The 18,579-nt window shown below is 40.8% G+C and overlaps 2 protein-coding genes across 2 annotated transcripts in view; both read left to right on the top strand.

Annotated features, from left to right (window-relative positions):
* col7a1l (collagen type VII alpha 1-like) overlaps positions 1-12,442 on the top strand; it is a 48,427-nt gene extending 35,985 nt beyond the window's left edge. Inside the window, exons 82-109 of the mRNA XM_085769634.1 lie at positions 78-704; positions 831-866; positions 1,564-1,590; positions 1,701-1,760; positions 2,102-2,227; positions 2,322-2,393; positions 2,654-2,689; positions 2,814-2,873; positions 3,129-3,173; positions 3,297-3,332; positions 4,262-4,297; positions 4,554-4,610; positions 4,858-4,929; positions 5,192-5,263; positions 5,356-5,391; positions 5,484-5,564; positions 5,659-5,712; positions 5,798-5,851; positions 5,943-6,005; positions 6,108-6,170; positions 6,322-6,438; positions 7,438-7,515; positions 8,368-8,421; positions 8,531-8,579; positions 9,685-9,906; positions 11,317-11,388; positions 11,873-12,049; positions 12,182-12,442. Of these exons, the coding sequence (XP_085625760.1) occupies positions 78-704; positions 831-866; positions 1,564-1,590; positions 1,701-1,760; positions 2,102-2,227; positions 2,322-2,393; positions 2,654-2,689; positions 2,814-2,873; positions 3,129-3,173; positions 3,297-3,332; positions 4,262-4,297; positions 4,554-4,610; positions 4,858-4,929; positions 5,192-5,263; positions 5,356-5,391; positions 5,484-5,564; positions 5,659-5,712; positions 5,798-5,851; positions 5,943-6,005; positions 6,108-6,170; positions 6,322-6,438; positions 7,438-7,515; positions 8,368-8,421; positions 8,531-8,579; positions 9,685-9,906; positions 11,317-11,388; positions 11,873-12,049; positions 12,182-12,201 (2,502 nt within the window). The 3' untranslated portion in view covers positions 12,202-12,442. The remainder of the gene's footprint in view (positions 1-77; positions 705-830; positions 867-1,563; positions 1,591-1,700; positions 1,761-2,101; positions 2,228-2,321; positions 2,394-2,653; positions 2,690-2,813; positions 2,874-3,128; positions 3,174-3,296; positions 3,333-4,261; positions 4,298-4,553; positions 4,611-4,857; positions 4,930-5,191; positions 5,264-5,355; positions 5,392-5,483; positions 5,565-5,658; positions 5,713-5,797; positions 5,852-5,942; positions 6,006-6,107; positions 6,171-6,321; positions 6,439-7,437; positions 7,516-8,367; positions 8,422-8,530; positions 8,580-9,684; positions 9,907-11,316; positions 11,389-11,872; positions 12,050-12,181) is intronic.
* Positions 12,443-15,750: 3,308 nt separating this feature from the next.
* ucn3l (urocortin 3, like) lies at positions 15,751-17,616 on the top strand. The gene has a single exon (XM_085768883.1). It carries the CDS (start codon positions 16,288-16,290, stop codon positions 16,879-16,881), a length of 594 nt encoding a protein of 197 aa, XP_085625009.1. The 5' UTR covers positions 15,751-16,287; the 3' UTR covers positions 16,882-17,616.
* Positions 17,617-18,579: the final 963 nt, after the last annotated feature.

Genomic DNA, 18,579 nt, shown 5'->3' with positions numbered 1-18,579 from the left:
TAATACAAATATAGATCATGTGTATTAATCCAAATTCAGATGGTGCAACTCATTTAGAAATTTTTTTTTTTTTGAAGAGGAAAGAAAACGATGATCAGCAAACACAAACCAAGAGGAAAAGGCAAGAACAGAGAGAGAGGAAGATGTACAGGAAGACAGAAAGAGGGGTTCGTAGGGAAACACAGGGAGGAGGGGACGAACTGACAGAAGATGAAGAAGTTGAGGAGTGGGGGATAGGAAAAGAGAAAGGAGTAGAACCACATGGATTCACAGACACGGTCCCTGATCCAGTCTATGAGGAGGAGGAGAGGAGTGGAGACTACGACTGGGACACTGAGGAGGATGTCGACCGAGAATGGGATGGGGAGGAGGAGGAGGAGGATGTCCTGGTGAGGGAGAGAGAGAGGGAGAGGCTGGAGATGGAGAGGGAGAGAGGGGAGCTGGAGAGGGAGAGGGAGGCGGAGCTGGAGCTGGAGAGAGAAAAGATGGAGAGGGAGAGAGAGGCTGAGATGGAGAGAGAAAAATTAGAGAGGGAGCTGGAGAGGGAGAGGAAGAGGACAGAGACAGGGGAGGAGAGAGACATTGAGAAGGAGAGAGAGGAATGGGAGAGGAGGAGGATGGAGATGGAGAGGAGGAGAGAGGGGGGTTATGATGAAGACAACGGACAGCCTTACCATTACCCTCCAGAGTATTTACTCCTAAAGGTAAGAGCACAGAGTCGACCTCATGACCTCATGACAGTGACATCAGGCCAAAATAGAAAGAATAAATGTCCACTTTAATTCATTTAATACATTTGTTTACTTAACTATACATTTCTCATGTAATAGGGACAACCAGGGGAGAATGGAAACCCAGGACGAAAGGTGACTAAAGAAATAATAAAGACACTTTGTACCCATTACTTGAATATCCAACCACATTGTGAATAGGTTTCAATGGGCCTGATTTATATGAAAATTACATTTGCATCCATTATACTAACTAAAAGCTGGCCACATAAAACCACAACTGTCTGCACAACTGGACACCACTAGAGGTGAGAGTTATCTTTTGTGTGCAGCCGTCCTCCTTTTTTTGTAATGAACCGTATCCCTTCGTTAGGAGACGATTATATCATCCCTCTCATTACACTGATTAAAATCATTATTATCATCATCCCAAGATCACAGAGCCAAGATGACAGTCGCCACACGAAATGTGCCACTGGTTCATAAAAATATCATCGCCGCTCTCCCCGCCTACCCACATTGCATCAGCAAATGACATCAGAGCTTGGGGAGAGCTTCTCTCTCGTCTCGCCTGTCAGTAAAGACAGTTGAGTCCAGGCCTTTGATGTCCCCTCTGCTCTATTTCTGGTCGACTGTGAGACAGTAGATTAAAGCAGACATTAATAATTCCCCTTGTTAAACATGCTGACGAGTCTGCTCATTCTTCTGTGTGTCTTTTTTTTTTCTTCTTCAAATTCCTCTGTGGTTGTTTGTTTGCTTTTGGCCCTTGAAGAAAGAATCCAACTTTCTAACTCATGTGTGCTTTTTTTTTTTGTGCTCACACACTTTTCAGGGTGAAATTGGTGAAAAAGGACAAAAGGTAAACACAGTGTTCACCACATGAACGCTTTTAGCTCAGGGCAGAGAGATTTTTCATTTGAAGCAATAACAGTGAAACATTATGCAGCCATGTTTGTTCTGTGTGTTCAGGGAGAGCCGGGCATCGGCCACCGGGGCCCAGAAGGCCAAGCTGGTCCTCCAGGACAAAAGGTGAAATGTTACATATAAATACACGTAGCTGCTTACTTACAATGTCCACAGTGAATCAATTAAGTCTTTCCCATCACATTCACTTTGATTGACTTTGTTTCTCATCATGGTTTTAATTTAGGGAATTTAATTGACTCAGTGACTCACTCGCTCATTTAAAGTTTAGTTTGAGCTTTTAATTTGATAAAGGGGAAAGGACTTTATTTAAAAGCAATTATTCAAAGGTAATAGAAGTGCTCCATAATAATGCTACATGAAACAAGTGACCTTTAACGAGGTGTTTATCTTCCAGACCTCTCATTTGTCTCTATACCCACGTCTTGCTCTCCCTTTTACCTCAGGGTGAACCAGGTGAACAGGGACCTCAGGGTGCTCAGGGTATCCAGGGTATCCGTGGTAATGTCGGCATCCAAGGGTCCCCAGGCCTCAGGGGTCCCCCGGGAGACACAGGAGAACCAGGCAGAGAGGTGCATCATTTTTTTTGCTTTCATTGGTGAAAAAGATAAAGTTGTGGCACTGGGCTTTTAAAGAGACATAAAAACATTTGTGTGTTGTGTGCAGGGTGAGCGGGGTAAAAGGGGTAAGAATGGATCACCTGGAGCTCCTGGCCCTCGAGGGCCATCGGGATCTCTGGTAAGAGGGTGCAAATGATCTCAGTGATCCTCAGTGTGTGCTGAAGGAGCTATTTCTTTCACATAGCAGTGTTGCCAAGAGCTTAGGCCATTGTTATATTTACAGGATGACACTGTAGCAATAGCACATATTAGAAATAGCTCCTTTAGGCTAGTGAAGTTGCTCATCATGTGCTGTTTATTTCTCTTGTGTGATCGATTGATTAGAGTGGGAATGATGGTTAATGATGTTTTCTTCTTCCACTGCACCTCACAACAAAGGGCCCTCTTGGTGTACCTGGAGTCAAAGGAGAAAAGGTACACATGCATGATATTTGAGATGCAAATACTTTTCATAATGTTAGATTCAGTAATTCAACAAAATGTCAAGTGAACTCACTTTTACACTCTGTTATTTTCATTTTTGATCTGTTTTCATCAGGGTGACAGTATTCCTGGAGAGCCTGGTGCCCGGGGTCTGTCTGGCTTCCCAGGCAGAAGGGTGAGCTCAGTTCATAGTTGTCAGACAACCTCCAGTACAGACAGAATAGCCCTTTAATGGAACTTAGCAAAAACTCACCAATACTATAAAATTATGAAATATCTACTGGGTAATTATTGTGTCTCCTAACACTGATTGTGTCATGTTTTGAACCTGTATTGTATTAATGCAATCAAGTCATTATCTTTGATATTCAGTATAGTCAATGATGTTGGTGGATTGTGTAGAAAACCAAAAATATTTCATTTCTTTCAGGGTGATCAAGGCACTCCAGGTGTTAAAGGAACTCTTGGGCATCTAGTAAACAACTTTTCTCATAACCACACAATTCAGCATAAAAAACAATTTAAGATCGTTAAATTCTTGCTGATCTACACTGGGAGGCTAAATCCTTTTCTCCTTTTCTTTACTTTTTTTTTCTAGGGTCCAAAAGGGTTGCGGGGCAGCAAAGGTGAAAAGGTGAGTAAATACAACTCTGCTTGCTCCTAAAGTGGCATGAATTTGAATTTGATGTCTAGAGGAATATAGCACTCAGTAAACAACCTGTTCAGATCCCATTCCACAGGTGCTCTGATAAACTGAGATATGGTACACCCCTAGGAGCTGGGATAGATTGAAATTGCGGCCGTATCTTCACACTGGAAATAAATGTTGTATCAGGAAAATGTTCCCAGAATATTACATCATGTTACAAGAGAGGAGATAGATCTTTGGACTTATATCGCCGGTGCCGACTTCAGTGTCAGCGTGTATGTAATGGAGCCTATCTGATGAACCAGGCAGCATATACTTTTAACCATTCTGGCTGTTTTCTGACCTCTTTCATCACCAGTGGGCACTGAAAGTTCAGATTTTTCCATTTACGCTGCAGATTCCTGTAAAATCTCCTCACCACACTTAAAAAAAGCATGAAAGTGCTGTGATTTCTTAGATGCCAAAACGTCAATGAACTTCTCAACCTTATCTGCTTGAATATTCATGATATTTGTGTACACATGACTCACTGTTATGGACATCGGTGTCAGCAGTGAGGCCAAAATTGACAGAATTTCAATGACTAGATGCTTCTTTCATTTCTAAGATAGCAATTTCCCATTCATTCTGAAGTGTCAGTAGGTTCAGGTTGTGTTGATAGGAGTGATGTGAGTTGTCAGTCTGCCTTCATGTTTGTCTGTTTCTTCTCCATAAATATGTCACAACTGAGGTGACGCCATGTGATTTATTCATCAAACTCATTCCCATCCCGTGCCATTAAACCTTGGTCATGTTGTAGTCCACGACAAACATGTTGTGATGCTATCAAAGGGGGTGGAAATCTGAGTTTGTGTTTGTGCACAATCGAAATAATCACGTTGGGAAAGTCCTTTTATAATCATGTTTCTTTTCAGGGAGACCGTGGGTTACCTGGAGTCAGAGGAGAAAGGGTATGATGATTCATATGTTGCTCTGTAGGAAAATCAGAAAGTATTTAGCCTTTGTGCTGTTTCATTACAGCTGAGTGAACACATTACACCAGGGCTTTGCATGGGGTGTGTTTGCTGACAAGACACATTGTGCATACAACAAGTATACATGATTCACAGCTCTATGACTGTATCTCTGTGACTGCATGTTGATTAATGTATTATTTGTTGCAGAGTCACTTGCACCATGAATTCACAATTAAATTCCTTCCTGCAGGGCAGTCTGCTCCAAATCCAAGGACCCCGTGGATTTAAGGGCTCCAAAGGAGAGGCGGTGAGATCCCCCTGAGGTCATAGTCATGTAGCCTATTGTGCAATAAATTCACATTCAGGTCAAAGTGATATGACAATCTTTGCCATCTGGCTTCAATTCAGTACATCTCAATAAAACCTAATTTATCTATATATTAGGTGAATAGCACTCAGATCGAATAAGTAATACTTAAATGAAGACTATCTATAATACAGTTTAACACACAAAGTAAAGACATAAAAAAATCATTTTTGACATTTCGTTTCAGGGTGAGCGTGGCCCTCCAGGATTTGATGGTGACAAAGGCGAAAAGGGCGAAGACGGTCCTCCTGGATTCAAGGTAATAAAACCTGCTGTCAATATTTGAGAAGCACAGAGAAGAAGGATGTCTCCCATAAGACATGTAGAGGCTAATGTAATGATAGTGATTCACTGTCAGATTCGAGGGCACCTCTACTGCAACATGATACCAGGCATGATTAAGTTTCTGTTAGACAATTATCAGCTTGCTTGATGATTAAGGCTTTAATACATGGGAATGCATTAGTCACCTAAACCACAATAAATCATGATTATAAAAAGTGTTTACACTGTTTTTAAAGGGTTTAAAGGGCGATGCAGGAACTAAGGGCGCACTGGGACGGTTTGGAGCACGAGGACCTGTGGGCCAGAAGGTCAGTGAGGGGTCATTTGAATATCGTGACACAATATTACACAATATTTTATTACTACACAACAGTGTGTGACGATGCTTTCTTTTCTACAGGGAGATCCAGGAGAGCCCGGACTCAACGGAGTTAAGGTAACAAACAAACAAACAACATGCAGTCATCCTCAACAAACAACATTTTAGATGTAAAATCTCATACAGTAATACGCATGATGTGATTGTAGGGTCGCAACGGGGATCACGGAGTGGATGGGGCCAAAGGAGATAAAGGAGATGTAGGGCTGCAAGGCCAAAAGGGTGATCAGGTACGCTGAAAAACATTACATAACCAACTGTGATCCTATAACTTCCAAACATCATTTCATTAATGTATAACGTACGTCATTTGACATCATTCAGGGTGATTCAGGAGAACCAGGCTTACCAGGAGACAAAGGGGAGCAAGGAGAGAAGGTGCAGACTTGAGAGTGATTTGTTTTGTTTCCTCCTTCTTTTTAATCTGTTTAGCCTTGTTCTACAGTGTTTCTTGCTTTTCTAGGGTTTCAGAGGTTTACCTGGGCGCATTGGGAGTCCAGGCCTGGATGGAGAAAAGGTTAGGACTTAATTAGATTCTGATAAGACAATCAATACTCAAGATAACTCAGTGTATGCCACATAGTTACCAACGTGTTTTTACAATCTAGGGAGATACGGGGTCCCCCGGCACCCCTGGTATACCTGGGCTGAATGGACTCACAGGACGCAAGGTAAACATTTCAGTGTGCTCATAATTTGCTTTGCCTCCCCAAACAAATACAAAGTTGGCATTTTTCTTTTTTATTTGTATTTTTCATGATGTGAAATTTTAGGGAGACAAGGGACTAGGAGGGATCAATGGTGCTAATGGTGAACCAGGAGTGAAAGGGGAAAAGGTGAGTCAATTAACACTAATATTACTGTTCAACAATTTCCTCACTTACTATGTCATATGTTTTACAATCCAATTAAAAAGTACACATCTGAGTAAAACAAATAAACGAACAAAAAACAGCACAATGTGTTATTGTTGTTTCTCTCATTCAGGGCACAGGAGGTTTCCCAGGTTTCCCCGGCTTTAAGGGGTCAGCCGGGAGTTCAGGAAGGGACGGAGATGACGGACCACCAGGACCACCAGGTCCCCATGGGAACACTGGGCCTAAGGTTCAGTATACCTGCTCCCTCTGTGCACTGAAGACACTGACAGCGATTAAGCACTTTTATGACAGCAGTATTAAACATATCAGGAAAGTAACATGATTACATTTTTCAGCAAGGCTTCAACAATAAACGCACACATCATTAAGCAGCACATTAAGCTCCTGTGTATCACTTGTGTAGTGAAGCTGGAGGTATGACTCAGCTTTAGTTAAGTAATCCCATCCAACAACAAGCCTAACTACCACCTCAACTGAATGGTGCAGTCACAATATACAGTAGCCACTAGTTTAACTTACTCTGAGGTATGTCAGCACTAAAAAGCCATATGGCTACGTCATGACGACATGTATATAATAAATAATCTGTGCGTCATATCTATAAATTGTTTTGTATCCAGGTCTTGAAATCGATCTGCTTTTATGATTCATTCATTTTTTAAGCTTTTTGTCCAATGAATTGATATCACTTTAATGGGGTAGAACACACACTCACACATTACACATATGTACGTAGTTGTTCAAACTAATTAAGTATTCATCTCACTCACCCTCTCCTCCCTTACAAAAAAAAAAATCCAGTTGACAGGAAAAGAGTGAAAGTGTGACAGAGGACAGAGAACAGGAGGATGAGCTGAGCTTGATTACAGTCATCACCACGTCTGTGTCTGAGTGGCAGCATGTGCTCTGTAGCCTATACTGCAGCAGCAGAGACATGTCCCTAATTAACACACACACACACACACACACACACACACACACACACACACACACACACACACAGATTTATTTCTGTCTGCAGCTTTCAAGTAATATCTTACTCAATTAGCTCTTTTCAGCTACAATTACGAGACTCTCAGAAGGATGGACCTAATTGGTCTGTCTTTCATAGCTACTCTTCTGCTATGGATTTTTTTTTTTAATCTTCTTCTTGACGTAGAAGGGTTGTGTAAAATACTCAGAATGTGTTTTTGCTCTGTGTTTCACTTTGATTGTGGTCAAACAGGGGGAGAGGGGCAGAAGAGGCAGGTCAAAGCCGTGTCAGAGGGGACAACCCGGGACACCAGGACAAAGAGGAGACAGTGTGAGTCATTTCACCATTCAGCCCTCGAATCACACTTACATTACAAGAAACAAGTTCCAATTTACAATACTGTAATGACTCGAGGGCTTTTATATGTTTATATGTTTTCAATTCATATTCCAACGTAATTAAGGGCAGATAACAATACAACACAATTACTTTGTATTCCACAACTATGGTGAAGCATCACTGTATTCCTGAGGCATCTGATGTTGAAACTCACAAACAAAACTAACTCTTTTCTGGTCACATTGGGGCAGCACAAACAAGTCGTGAATACAACATTATCCCATTTTAAGCTATAGAAACGGTTTGCAAACACCACAGACCAAAGTTAGCATTTTTCTCCTTTTTAACCCCATTTCCCTCTCCCCCTTGACCTGCTAAGCTGTTCTCTATGTTCACTAGATAGTTATGTTGTTTTTGTCTTCCAGATGTTTAACTTGGTCACGTTTGTAATTTATTGCAGCTTTTTAGAGCAACAACATTTGAACCAAAACATTGTCATTACAGACAACAAAAAATTAAACAATGAGCTGAGAGTTTCTTTAAGGCTCTTTAACATTTACCATTTTCTTTATTATCAGTGTAAGAATGTTTACCAGAACAGCTCTAATTTTGGTTACAGAAGCCAGTGAAATAGACTAGCTAGCTAAAAAGGGGCAAGATGGTAGTGTGCTGTATATCAGTTGATGTCAACAGCTGATTGCGCTATCATTAAATCCACCTAGAGGAAGAAACAAGAGGTTAAAACGGGGACCAGTTTGCCCCAAGAAGATAATAATTATCCAAAATATGTAAAATCTCATGTTCAGCTCATGTGAATGTGTAAATCTGCTCTTTTTTTTACAGGGTATAACAGGGATTGAAGGAGTAAAGGGGGATAAAGGAGAGCCTGGACTCTCAGTATGTGTTTATCACACACAGACAAACTCAGATGTGTAAACATCTACATATAAAGTAGCATTGATAAGACGATGAAGTCAATAAGACTATCTTTGTATTTTGTGTCAAGGTTGAAGAAGTGAAGGAGCTAGTCACTCAAGAAGTGGTGGAAAAGTGTGGTAAGTGTGTGTGAGTGTGAGGGTGAGTGTCCTTGGGGATGTTACGTTATGCACTTGTACATGTTGAGCACCCTCCTGTACATGTGCTCACACTTTTCTGTCCATTTATCCAAGAATGCATGAATGTGCCTCTAGGTGGGCCTACATATTGTGTGTGTGTGCGTGTGTGTGTGCGTGGGTGCATGTGTGCCTGCGTGATTGTTTGTTGTGGAGCTCCTGTGGCAGCAGCATGGCACCCGTGTGTGTTGTGCCATCTGTTATGTTCTCTCAGAGGAACACACACCATGGTGCCAGCAACAGCAGAGCCATTCACAAACACGAGACTGCCATTAAGTGGGACGACTCACCAAGAAACCACACTCTTCAACACACTCAAAGCATAATTCTGCTTATTGTTAACCTTTCTGCACTATTTTTTTTAATCAGAACACATTTTGACATGTCACAGTAGGAAAAGTACAGGTGTAAATAATAAAGCTAATGATCCCTTCAGGTTTCACAGTGTTTAATTGGAGACAGTAAAACAGAGTAATGCTAATGCTAATTGCAACATATCACCTGTGCGTTTCTTACATTACTATAAAACTGAAAAAGGCTTACAGTATTATATTAGTGAGCTGCAGTTCCCACTCAGGTCCACTTAGCCTCTCAAGTCATCAGAACAAGGGCTTCTGGTTGTGACCTGCTAAAAGTTTAAGGTTTGTGGTGGTCTGGCTGTCTGGTTGGTGATTAATAGCCTACTTAATTTTTTTCTGATTTGTTTCCCCTTTTTGTCTTTCATTTCAATATTTATTGAATATTTTTATTGTCTTTTTTTATTCATTGAAAGCTCTTTTCACCTGGAGTTTTCTGTAGGGTTTTTAGTATCAAAAGTTGTTTATATCATGATTCATAGAACGGTTTTAGATCATTTCTAGTGAACCTCCAGCAGACTGTGTTTAGATTATGTAGTGGAGAGTCAAGTCAAGACTGTACCTTGAATCCCTGCTGTGTTTTCAGGGTATGATTGGTATTTGCTTGTTGAAACCACCTGTCAAGTTCATGACATTACATGAAATTATTATGTTTATGCACTCATGTGTGTGTGTTGCTTTTTTCCTTACAGGGTTAGAGTACAAGTTTATGGTGAAGTCTGTGGACCCAGATGGAACGACCACAGTGACTGACGGTAAAGAAGATGAAGTGATAGCGCTCCCTCGAGAAGGAGCAGAAGAGGCAGCTGAACCAGAGGAGGAAGAGGAAGAGGAATATGGAGACAGGGTGGAAGAAACGACCAGTCCTTCTCCTGTGATCCTCAGAGAAGAAGGGACACTATTGAACCGCACTGGTAAAGTTAACAATCATACAAGTGAATGTCCACACAAGTTAGTGTTAGCAGGGTCTGAGCCCCTGGCCAAACACACAGATGCCAGGGATCATTTTCAAAATTGCCCGACAGATTTGTAGAGTGTGATCAAATGTGTGCCACAGCTAAACGGTTACATATGTTTTACTCATGTGCAACAGCTGTGATGTGTGTGTGTGTGTGTGTGTTAGAGTAGGTGGAGAAAACTGTTGTCACTGATGATATCCTCACCTCCTCATCTATTTCATTAGTTTATTGTATTTGGACACCTCAGAGTGTTTTATCATGTTTCTATCATCATCACTACTAAATGTTGTGTTTTTCGTCAGCGTATTCTGTTTCATATCCACGTTTTTTCCATTGTGGTTTGAAAATGTGCATTGCTTTAAAGCTAAGTGACAAGAGTACTTAAGGTAGTTTTTTAAGTTTGCACCGCAGCTTTCACTTTTAAGATATGTAAACCGTGCAGCATCCCAGTGGCCTGACGTTTAAGGCAAATTCTCCACGAACATAGGCTACTGCCCTAATTTTTTTCCCAAATCTCCTGGCTGACTTGTCACTGTCAGCTACCCAGAGAGGTAAAAACAAAACATTATTGTTGACGTGAAATCTGTAAGTCACTTGATTTTAAATAAGCTTACTGACTATCAGCTCCTAAAGCGCTGCTGTTTTTGAAGCCATCAGCTTCAAGACAAAACCAAAAGTAACCAGAAAGTTAAACAAAAGGTCAACAAGTCACTAAATATTCCATGAAGCTCATTAGTGAGCTACAGCCTCCAGGCAAGACCGTCTCTCTGCATTTCAAATGATTGTAATTCTTGCTTTAGGTCAATATAACCAGAAAACGAATCAAAGAGTGAGTCTGTCATTGCCCATTGCCAATGTCAGCATGTTTATTCATAAATTACAATCATTAGAAATTACCATTCTGTGTGTACCAAATAATGAACGTGCACATGCAGTTTTAAGATTTACACTTTTAGTTTGTTGACTTGTAACAGCCTCAGCACTGCAACTCATTGTCTGTTGTGTGAGCAGAGTCAGAAAGTATGATTTTTCGCTTCTTCTAAAAGGAAATTGATAGGTCTCCTCTTCTTCCTTCTGCAGACAAAGTTCACTTTATTGTACTGAATCGAATTTCTGTTTGTGAAGCAAAACAGCATGTGTGGATCCCAAGTCTGTTCTTGAGGATTTTCACTTGACACACAGACAGCATTGAGTCAAACTTTACACTCTGAGAATCCACTTCCATCGATCAGTTTTTCTCTGTAAAATACGTAAGATGTCTTTGAAGTGCAGGACTTTGACGCAGGAACTGTGGACCCTCTGGGATGTTGATGGTTGACCCCACCAGCCTATGAAACTGGTCATTGGTTGTGTTTTTGTTTTCAGATCCTCTTAAGAAAGAGGCTGTGGAGTGGGGGCGGAGGAAGAGAAGAGGGGTATTTGGAACGAACACAGTAGGTGAGTAGTCAAGACAACTGATTTTCTTTTTATCATTCTTCCTCCTCTCTTTTTACCAACTTTATTTAATTGTCTATTTCTCTTCATATTTCATTCTCTTTCTATGAGTAATGATTCAAAATCATTAAGAGCACAAGGTGGGAGAGAATGATAAGACTAGAATTTAATCATCTGAATATTTGACTGTCTGGTAGATTTCTTGAAGTAGCTCATAAAAATAAATAAATAAACTCATTAATTGAGAAGGGAGATATGAAGCATAACAGAGAAGGTGTTGCTTTATTCATCTCAGAGTAGATGATAATGAATCAAAAGCAAGCAGCAACTCATTTGTGTTACATTTAACCTTAACCCAACATCTGAAATCTTGAAAAATGCATGGGATGAATATACAGTACATGCATCTTAATTTAAAGGGCAGATTCAACATCTTTTTTTGTTGTTGTTGAACTTTTTTCCTGTCTTCTTTTTTTCATCTGTCCAGCAGACCGCTGCCTGGAGCCTATGGCAGAGGGGGCCTGCTCAGAGTACGCTCTGCTGTGGTACTTCCATCCTCGCTCAGGGGAGTGCAGACCGTTTGTGTATGGAGGCTGTGGAGGGAATCGAAACCGATTCTCCTCAAGACAAGAGTGCCAGAGTTGGTGTGTGATTGAGAGGAGAGGTATTTAAAATCTATCGTATCTATCTATCATAACAGCTGATTAAAAAAGAGAGGTTTTGGTTGTGATCTGTGCATATGCAGATACTAGATGCACAAATGGTCATTAAAAGATAATATTCTGTTCACTCTCAGGCACTGAACCGTGGAGTTGAAGCCAGCGACCCAAGACAAGATGCTCCTTTTTGTACATATTTGTGTGAAATGTTCTTATTGTGTGTTTTATATTGCTTTTATTTATGTATTTTAAAAGCTGTCTCTTGATCTGCTGTATGGACAAAGTGCTGAATGTGAATAGTAAAAATGTCAATTTTGTAATTTTTATACATGTTTCTTAAACTGGGCTGACATTTGAACATCAAAATTGATTAAATCTGCCTTTACTGTTGTGATTTTACTGTTGTCATGTTTGTCTCTCTCCTGTCCACATCTTTCCTTTCCACAGTATCTCTCTTCTCTCTGTCTCTTTATGAAACGCTCAGTCACCTTTCTTAGGTTTTCATCACTTGCCATCCATCCTGTGTGGTGTGAAAAAATAAGGAGCTGGTGGCTGATTGCCTGCTGCCACCTCCACCACTACATATGTTGCTTTGGCAGGGGGTGTTGTGGGTCAGGCTGGGAGCCAGATGAGGGGCCAACAGGGGCCCAGTGAGGGAGTTCACACAGGGACAATTTTCAGGACTCTCCATCACACTAACGCCACAGTGGCGGGGGATTCCTGCGTGGGTGTTGATGTGGGGGCAGCACACATTGAAGGTTTTTTTCCCTTTCTTTCTGGCAGTGTGACACATGAAAATACACGACATAACTAAAATCACCAGCTTTTCATTGGCTGGAGCCTTGAGCAGGGATCTGTAGTATTCACTTGTTATTTCGGTCTAAATTCTCATGCCAACATTCAATGTTTTAATTTAGCATCTTTGGTGCAACGTGCTGCACCAGCTCCACCACCAGGCCCCTCCAACGGAAGTCAATTCATCAAAACATTGCTCCCTGAAAAAAAAATAAAAAAGTGTTATATCAGAATTTCCTTTCACCTCCATGTGACATGTGACTCGTTCACCCGGGAGCTCCTAAGGACTCCTTCATATTAGTCACGATTCTGCTCTGTAATGCACTCCCACTTGCGGAAATGCTTCAGAAATCTGCAAAGATGTGGTTACACAATCTACAGTGAAAGGCTGTTCTCACTGAAACCACACCCTTCCATGTCTACTGTAATCAAACTGAGTCCATAGAAAGGTACAACACAACCTGTTGTCAAGTTGAATATAAACTCAAGAACTATGGGATTGATTGGCATGAAAATTCGGACAGAAATCTCTAGGATAAATCTTGATGATTTTGGGGATCCCCTGGTTTTTCTTTTAGAAATCTCCCACCAATGACAGGGCAGTGATGCAACTTAGCAGCTCAGCTTATGAGAAAAAAGTCTGTTATTTATCAAAGTAAGACTCAATACCAGACTGAAAACAACACCTTCACACCTTAGCTGAGCAACATGCCTTAATGTAGAGACTGTTATGAGTTCCCAGCCACTAAAAACAACATAATCTAGCAAACGAATGAAAGTCTGATGGCTCCATTGAAGTTGAGGAGGAGCAAGTAATTCCATTTTAGAGATCAATTGCAGAGCGGAGGCAAGAGTGGGAGGACATCTCATTGCACAGTGTGTCACAGTCTGTGATTACTCCAGCTGTGAAGACTTGCAGTCGTATTAATCCGACAATGAAGTTGCTCATTAGAGCTTGACCCAACACCCTTTGATCCTCTCCGTCCGTGCATGCTCTTTCTTCGTCTTGACGTGCTAATGTACATCACTGCGGGTGGTTCCCATGGTGTGTGTTGCGCGCACAGAAAGTTTTAATTAAAACACAGTCTTCTCCAGATATGTCAGATGTCTTTCCTCTTTTGAAATCAAGCAAGTATATCTCTAGCATGTCAATTGTACATAGCCGGCGCAGTTGTTACGTGGTGTCATTCAATCATTTGAACCTCAGAGAAAACAAATAATCAAGTCTGCATCAGTTGATGTGAAAGTGATGAAATCTGGAAATATTCAAGTGAACTTTGTAAACTCATACTGACAGAAATGAAGATGTTTGTAAACACATGTAACTCATGTTTGAAAAGCTTTGCTTTATGACAACTGCCCACTGCATTGGAAAGGTTATAAAGTTGAACAAATTGCAGTTAATGACTTCAGCTTGTTAATGTTATATAGATCAGTTGCCAGGTAAAATCCCTTTGGCTGTGGTTTGTTATCCACCTGAATTACTCCTGCTTCATCTTTTTGTCCAGCACTTTATTTCCCCAAGGCTGCTCCGTGAATAATACGATCATTTTCCTCATAGATCACCCAGACTAAAATCATACATTTAGAAGTTACAGGCTTAATCACTGCAGTCCATTAAATTCTAGGTGGCCCAAAATATGTCAGAAGCACATCATTTAATGCTGTAGTTCCTCTGGCCTCCAGCACCAGCAAAAGGAATCAAGATCCTGGATCGGGAAATGTCCATAAACTCCGATTTAATTCAAATTTCAAGTAATGCCCCTTCTCCAGTTGCACATATTGGACATGTTCTGTCTTTAAACCAGTCCATAATATTTGTTACATCCAGGGTGGATCGTTGCAGTTTCTTGTTCAGGCTGCCCCAACAAATCTCCAAAGACCATCCTGTTGACGCTGACAGGAGCTAGGAGCAGAAATAAGATTTCAGAAATCATATCAAATCCACAACAGAATTTAAAAATCCATCATGTCCTAAAGAACTTGTACTAACCCTCTCTTACCCCTGTATAACACTGCTCCCACTGAATGCAGGTGGGGAAGTCGAATGAGAGGCAGAGCCTTCAGCTGCCAGGCTCATCTCCTGGAGAATCATCTTCTAGTTTGGGTCCAGGAGGCAGACGTCCACTCTATATGAAAGAGTTGCCTTAAAAGGTTAAACCCCTTAAATCCTGTTGCATCCAGTAGGTATCTCTCTCTCTCTCTCTCTCTCTCTCTCTCTCTCTCTCTCTCTCTCTCTCTCTCTGGAGCTGTAGAGTCTGAATCTGCGATTGCAAAGCCACCTGCCTCCATGATCCCACATCACCCACTGCTAGAATTATTATTATTACCGTCATTATTAGACTAATTATCTTTATTGTAATTGCTCTAATTATTATGCCTATTAAATCTTTATGTGGAACCTGCATAACGTTCTCTCGTTCCTCCTGCCCCCTCTCTCCCAAGCCTAATCCTCACATTTGACAATATATTTAGGATTTTTTTATGCAAAAAATACAATGAATAAGTTGCCAACTATTTGATTATTCTAACTATTTCATAAAGTAGACATGCTAATTTTGATTTTGGGGATTTACAGTTTATTTTAAATGTAAAAGAATGGGGAACTGTCCATGGTGCTGAATGCTCAACTGTCCATGGTGCTGAATGCAGTGTAGCTATAATCTGTAATTAGTGAGCACAGTGTAACCTTCAGGTGTATTTTACCATCATGTGAAGGGTTAAACACATCACCTGCATGTACAACTACAAAGTCTCACTCTCAGCTGCATTAAGCATGGAAGTTTTTTCTCTCCTAACAGCATGTGGTACTCTGTGGTCGTGACGCCTCTTCTTCAACAACAGGAGGTCACATTTAACAACTTTTTTTTATTTTTTATTTCTTATTTACCACTACATCACTGCAACACAACCAATGGGGACAGTTGATAGCAAAGCAACATGTCAACGGGATGACGTTGTTGCTGGCGTAGGGCTGCAGTTTGATGGCTCCTACTAAATGAATGCAGTGGGAATGGACGAGCAAGACACTCTGCTGGTCAGACAGGGCGCGCTGCTGACCTCCGCACTCACTCTTATATAGTTCACCAGGATTTCTGATCAGAGTTACACTTGTGAGGATTTCTGCCTTGTCTGGCTTTTCTTTGCAGGGATAGTACGTGTTGGTTGACATCTCTGACTGACTGTATTCTTTATTGTAAGAACCGGTGGTAAGTTGACCGAAAAATGATTTATTTGTGACCCAGTTTCCTTTATGGCCAAAAAAAAATAGTTTTAACTTTAAAATGTTAAGGCTTTAATACTTTTATGAACTATCGATTTACATTTCTAAACACTGTTAGAGTCCCGAGATCATGTTTTAATCAGAGAAGGGAGGTGTGCGCAAGACAGTGTGGAGCTTTTCTTCAGTGCTCAGCTGACTTAAGAGACAGTCAATGCACTCTTCAAAATGAGATCAGCTGTTAGAGTTGACATTTTTTCTTCTTTTTCTTCCTTATTTCTCTTTACCCGTCTTGGTCCCAGAGGACACAGCATGCTGTCGTCCCTGAAGACCCTGCTGCTGCTCTCGGTCCTGTGCACGCCGACCTCCAGCCTGTGCCTGCGCCTGTACCAGTCCCGCTCCGACCTCCTGTGCGACGACCAGGTGTCGGTCGGGCTCCGGAGCGACGAAGACGACCCGGGCTTCTCCGCCGTGGACGGCTGGGGGTCGCTCCTGCAGTCCGCGGAGTATCTCACCTCTTCTTCCTCTTCCTCTTCTTCTTATCCTTCTTCTTCCTCCTCCTCCTCCTCCTCTTCTGCCGAGTCCAGCCGAGAAAAAAGGACCTCAAGTCCCGCAAACTACCGCTTCATGAGCAGGACGAAGCTCAGAGGGCAGATGCTCCGGAACAGCAGCAAAGGGGACCGGAGGAGCAGACTGACCCTGTCCCTGGACGTCCCAACCAACATCATGAACGTCCTCTTCGATGTGGCCAAGGCCAAGAACCTGCGAGCCAAGGCGGCGGAGAACGCGCGTCTCCTGGCGCAGATCGGACGGAGAAAGTGAACACGACCGATGGGACAACTTTAATTTAACAGACAGCCATGGCCGGTGTTTGCCTCGTTACTCAGCTGTATTGAATTACTTCTTATTCACTTTTAAAGTGTCTATTGTGTTGATCTGTTCCTCTAGGGTAACGGTATTTTCCTCTATACCCACTCTACTCACATTAGCTACAGGTAAAGGCGTTTCTTCTTATCGCGATGACTTAATTTGTTCTCATGTGAAAGGTCGAAATCTGTCATCGTCTTTTACTGCTCCTATCAAAACACTGGGAAACTTCAATAGGGACAATAAATGATCTGAATTAATGAAATTTTACCTTAAAGTTTAATTCTGATTTGGTTCTTTTTTCCCTCTTCTTTTTATTTTATTTTAAGACAACTCAGCTTCAACTCAAAACTGACTGATAAATATTGACTGAAACTTTCATATTTACAAAGTCACATTCTTAGATTCCTTCTTAATGTTTTTATTTGTGCTGCTTGCAGCTTGGGTGAGAATAGTCCATTTGTTTCTTGTGCAGGATCAGACATTTTTCCAGCAACAGTGTCAGTATCTTGAATCAAGACAGAATAAGGTCAAGAGCAATAAGGACAAAGTCATTTCACTTGTATCAAGATGAGCGATGATTCCAGCCAAGACAAGATTAGACATGGAGTTTTGCACCAGAAACAAGTGATTTTATCTCACACTGTGGCACAATCCATTTAAGTCTAAAAAAAAAACTTTCAACTTCCCATTTTATAATTATTATTTATCATTATTGTCGTTATTATTATTATTAGGCTATTATTATCATAATATAAGACTGAAGATTGACATTATTTGCAATGAAGGAGGCACAGATTTCAGTTCAGATGTAGCCTGGGATTTTCTTTTCCAGCTAAATTAATTCTTAATGCTTCCACTTTACCCTGGAGTCATCAAAATTTAAATCCGAGACTAAAGAAGAAGGAAGCAGCTGTGATGATCAATTCTTACGTCCTTAGCAAAGGACCAATGAAATGTTCTTGAAATTCTGTTGCATAATCGTTTTATTTATTTTCCACGTTTTCCCCCTTCTCTATTTGTGACTTTGTTTGTTGTTCAGATGTTCACATTGGAGCCTGTAACTCTTCCAGATTCTAGTGGGGAAAACACTCAGAGTGGCAAGAATACAATATTAAGCACCGACACTGAGCTATTGTACAAACCAACCACAAAATCATGGAATACAGTAAAATGCAAATGCATGGAAATGTATGTGTTCATCAGATGTCTGTTATTTTTATACTCAAAATAAAGGATTATTTTTCCTCAAATAAAGCAGATGTAACTAACTACATTTGGCCTTTTTATATGCAGCATCCTCAACAATCATAAAGTTATTATTTCTGTTATTACTATAATGTCCATAACCTATATTATCAGCTGATATTATCTTATCATAAATATATGTGTATCAGTGTATATGTCTACCAATAATTAATAATAAATTGCAGTACAAAGATCCAAACCACATATTCAATCCATGGACTTCATGGGTATTTTAGAAAGTGTTGCTATTACACACTTTTCTCCACCAGGGGGTAACTATTGATAAGTTTATTTTTTCATCTACAAAATTTACCATTTAGTATATCTCCACCATTTTAATCAACAGATTTAATGTATGACACATATTGAGGTTCATGTTAATATTACGTATGAAAATAAAAAAGA

The sequence above is a fragment of the Trachurus japonicus genome, chromosome 23 (genome assembly GCF_045865225.1).
Source record: "Trachurus japonicus isolate A0001 chromosome 23, Traja_1.0".
Taxonomy (NCBI): domain Eukaryota; kingdom Metazoa; phylum Chordata; class Actinopteri; order Carangiformes; family Carangidae; genus Trachurus; species Trachurus japonicus.
The sequence above is the reverse complement of the archived record's forward strand: the minus strand, read 5'-3'. Positions and strand labels throughout refer to the sequence as shown.